This window comes from Propithecus coquereli, unplaced genomic scaffold (genome assembly GCF_000956105.1).
Source record: "Propithecus coquereli isolate 6110/MARCELLA unplaced genomic scaffold, Pcoq_1.0 Scaffold358, whole genome shotgun sequence".
Taxonomy (NCBI): Eukaryota; Metazoa; Chordata; class Mammalia; order Primates; family Indriidae; genus Propithecus; species Propithecus coquereli.
The window spans coordinates 529,318-532,619 of NW_012149263.1; the positions used below are offsets into that span (position 1 = coordinate 529,318).

The following is a 3,302-nucleotide window of genomic DNA, read 5'->3' on the forward strand; positions in this document are numbered from 1 at the left end:
TGGTCTCGAACTCCCGACCTTGAGCGATCCACCCGCCTCGGCCTCCCAGAGTGCTAGGATTACAGGCGTGAGCCACCGCGCCCGGCCGTCTCCCAGTTTTTGTTAGGATGGTACGTGCCGTACTGTTTTTATTAGTCACACTTCATAACATTGCGGCCCTTTCCAGAACTATTAAATTTACATGCTGTTCTGGAACCATAATAAATCGTCATGTGCACGTACATGCTTAAATGAATTTGTTGCTCGTCTCTTATCTTTTGATACCACTGTTTCCATTAGTTCTTTATTTTGATATAGCCAAGCTTAAGTCTCTGGCTTATAGTGCACTCAGTGTTTTTCTGGAAATTTGGTGAAAGGTTTTGATCAAATTTAGGTCTTCATGTCAGGAAATTTCTATTCTATTGTATCCTTACTTATATTTTCTCTTATTTATTTTGTTGTCTACCTCAGGGGAACAGTTAACTAACTGTTGGATCTTTATAACTCATCTTCTAACCTTTTTATTGCTGTGCTGCTTTTTCTTTATATCTTGTTTGCTTTTTCCAAAATTGTTCTGTATTAGTGACTTGGTTTAATTGCACTGACTGTTCTATTATTGATGCATTTATTAATTGTGCTGTTACATTTGTATTATATAATTTTCTTTGCTTAATTCTGCATGGTACCTTTTCAGTGTCATTTTCATCTTGAGAGTCTATGTTTTGTATATTTTTCTTGAGAATGATGAAGCAATTCTTTCAGAAATTTCCTTCTGTTTTCTTGTGATAAATATTAATCCTGAATGTATTTCATGTACCTTTTAAAATCTGAGTCCTCTTTCTCATTCTTCTTTCCTGCCTTTTTTCCTTCTTTCCTTCATTGCTTCCATCTCTCCTTTCTCTTTTCTTCCCTTCTGTTTTTTCTGTAAAATTTTTCTTGTTTCCATGCTCTCTACTCTTTTTTCCTTATCTTGTACCTTTCCAGTACCTGTTGTCTACCTAAATATGGAATGTAGATTCTCTTGTAATTCATCCTGAATTCACCTGGCTATAGTTTGAATGGTTTTGTTAGCCCTTGGAAAACCTAATAGAACTTCTCTGTGATCTTGTGGAAAGAGGGCCTTTGACTTTTTTTCTTCCTTTGCTTCAGGATCAGCTAATCTGCTACTTTGGAGATGTGGGACTTTATTTGTTGTGGTGGTGCTGAGGCTGGGGGGTAAGATTGATTGATTAGTAATTTTCTTAGTCCTTTCTCTTCTTTAGATTTCCTTTTGTATAAAGGTCAAAAGTATAAAATCCTGCCTGCTAAAATACTGCTTGGCCATCAGGAGAAGGGGAGCTCTAGGGCTTTCTATATCTTTTCCCTTATCACACCAGTGTCCCCATCTACCAAGCTGCTAGGTGCCAGTCAAATTTTCTATGGCTGGAGGGAAAAGGCAGGGGATGCTACATACGGATTCTGGGCTTGGTCTTCCAATTTGGACTAACTCATTCTATGTCTGATGATACTTTTTAATAAAAGTTTATGGTACGAGTTTGAGATCTTTTCTTGACTTAAAGATATTTTAACTTCCTTTTGTTTCCTTTAGTTTTTAGGGAGGGACGCTCTTCTGCAAACCTACCTACACCACCATCTTTTCCTGGAAGTCTCATAGTATAAGAAAGAATTTTTAGAATAAGAAAATAGGACATTATTTAAACTGAAATAACATTCCTCCTCAAAATAGCTCTGGATCAGTTTTGCAAAAAAAAATATATGTGTTAAAAATTTTGCACAGTGTTAAAGGGTTTACTTCCTCTAGGACACTCTCTAAATGAATAGTGTGTGATCTCTCAAAATTTCTTATTTGAAACTTCTATAATGGATGTTGACATTTTCAGAAGTCCTCCTAAGTTTTAGTGAACCTGAAATTTTAATATTCATAAGAAACTGAGGGAATCGATTTAAAATGCAGATTTCCGGACCCTATCCCCAGAAGGCCTAATTCACTGGAAGTCTTCATTTGTAGCCAATTCACTATGTTGCAGGTGGTCCATGGTTTAACTTTGAATAATGCTATGTCTTCAGTGTTAAAATAATCAGATTTAATTATACAGTAGATATTTTAGGTAACTAGGGCATTTCACGCTGTCCCATGGGGCTGAATAGCTGACAGCTGCTCAGCTTGGCTTCTGGAGGTCTTACTGCTCATCAAGGTAAATGTTACTTCATTGTCTTCTCTTTGTCCCAAAGCTCAATTCCCAAACTTTGGGATTTTTGTGGACTGGAAAAATCTTTGTCACCCCCACGACCACCAAGAAATATGACATAGGTTGCCAAATTTTTATTTTGCTGAACAAGGATGTTAAATAGATCGACAATGAAAGAAAGGATATTTTAACACCTCACCACAACCACCGAAGATATAAATAAATACAAATGTAGAAAGAACGCGACCTCTTAATACTGATTGTATTTTACATTGCGTACATTTAGCTTTAGGCAACACCCACTCTATTTTCTTCTTTTTTAAAAAAAGTTTTATTTAGCTGTAGGTTAATGAATACCTTCACACAGATGACACCTCAGAATTGTTGCCTAGTACTTGGAATAGAACAATTAGAATCTGAGGCACTACTTGAATATGATGAGTAGTCATACATCTCGTATCCTCTATTTTCTTACCAGTTCGATCCTTTGGTACAGAAGACAGACCAACAGATCGTCCAATACCACCTCGAGATGAAGTCTTTGAATACATTATTTTCCGAGGGAGTGATATTAAAGACCTCACTGTTTGTGAGCCACCGAAACCGCAGTGTTCTTTGCCTCAAGATCCAGCTATCGTTCAGGTAACTTACAGTAAATTTGTCTTGGAGTGCACGTAAACTTCACACACAGCCTTGGCTTTTGCCTCTCCCAATTGGATGTTCGTGGAGCTTATCATTTCTAAGTTACTTGAATACCAGAAAGTAATGTTCTCATCTAGGTTTTTCTCTTTGAATTATAATATAGGACTAAACTAGGTAAGAAATAGCTGAGAAGTTTATTTTTATTATAAAATATTTTCTAATTTTAACAGTTAAAACAGGTAACATGGAGGGCTAACTCTGTAAGAAGCACTATTCAAAAAGCAATGTACATAAGTAAGTCAATCCTCATAACACCGTCTGAGCTTGGTACCATAATTATTTTCACTTTTACAAGAAGGAAATTGAGGCGGAGCCTCAATTTGAACAGATCCAGGCAGTCTGGCTCCAGAATTGAGGGTCCATGCCACTGTGCTGTTTAGATGTGGTTCATATTGCAAACTAGGGTGATAATGGCTACTCTTAAGGAAGATT

At 36.8% G+C, this 3,302-nt stretch overlaps 1 protein-coding gene across 1 annotated transcript in view; it reads left to right on the forward strand.

The window, feature by feature from the left end:
- Window positions 1-3,302, forward strand: part of LSM14A (LSM14A, SCD6 homolog A (S. cerevisiae)) — a gene marked incomplete at its 5' end in the record, with an annotated part of 58,936 nt that overhangs the window by 13,165 nt on the left and 42,469 nt on the right. The window contains one exon of the mRNA XM_012651480.1: window positions 2,647-2,810. Within this exon, the coding sequence (XP_012506934.1) occupies window positions 2,647-2,810 (164 nt within the window). The remainder of the gene's footprint in view (window positions 1-2,646; window positions 2,811-3,302) is intronic.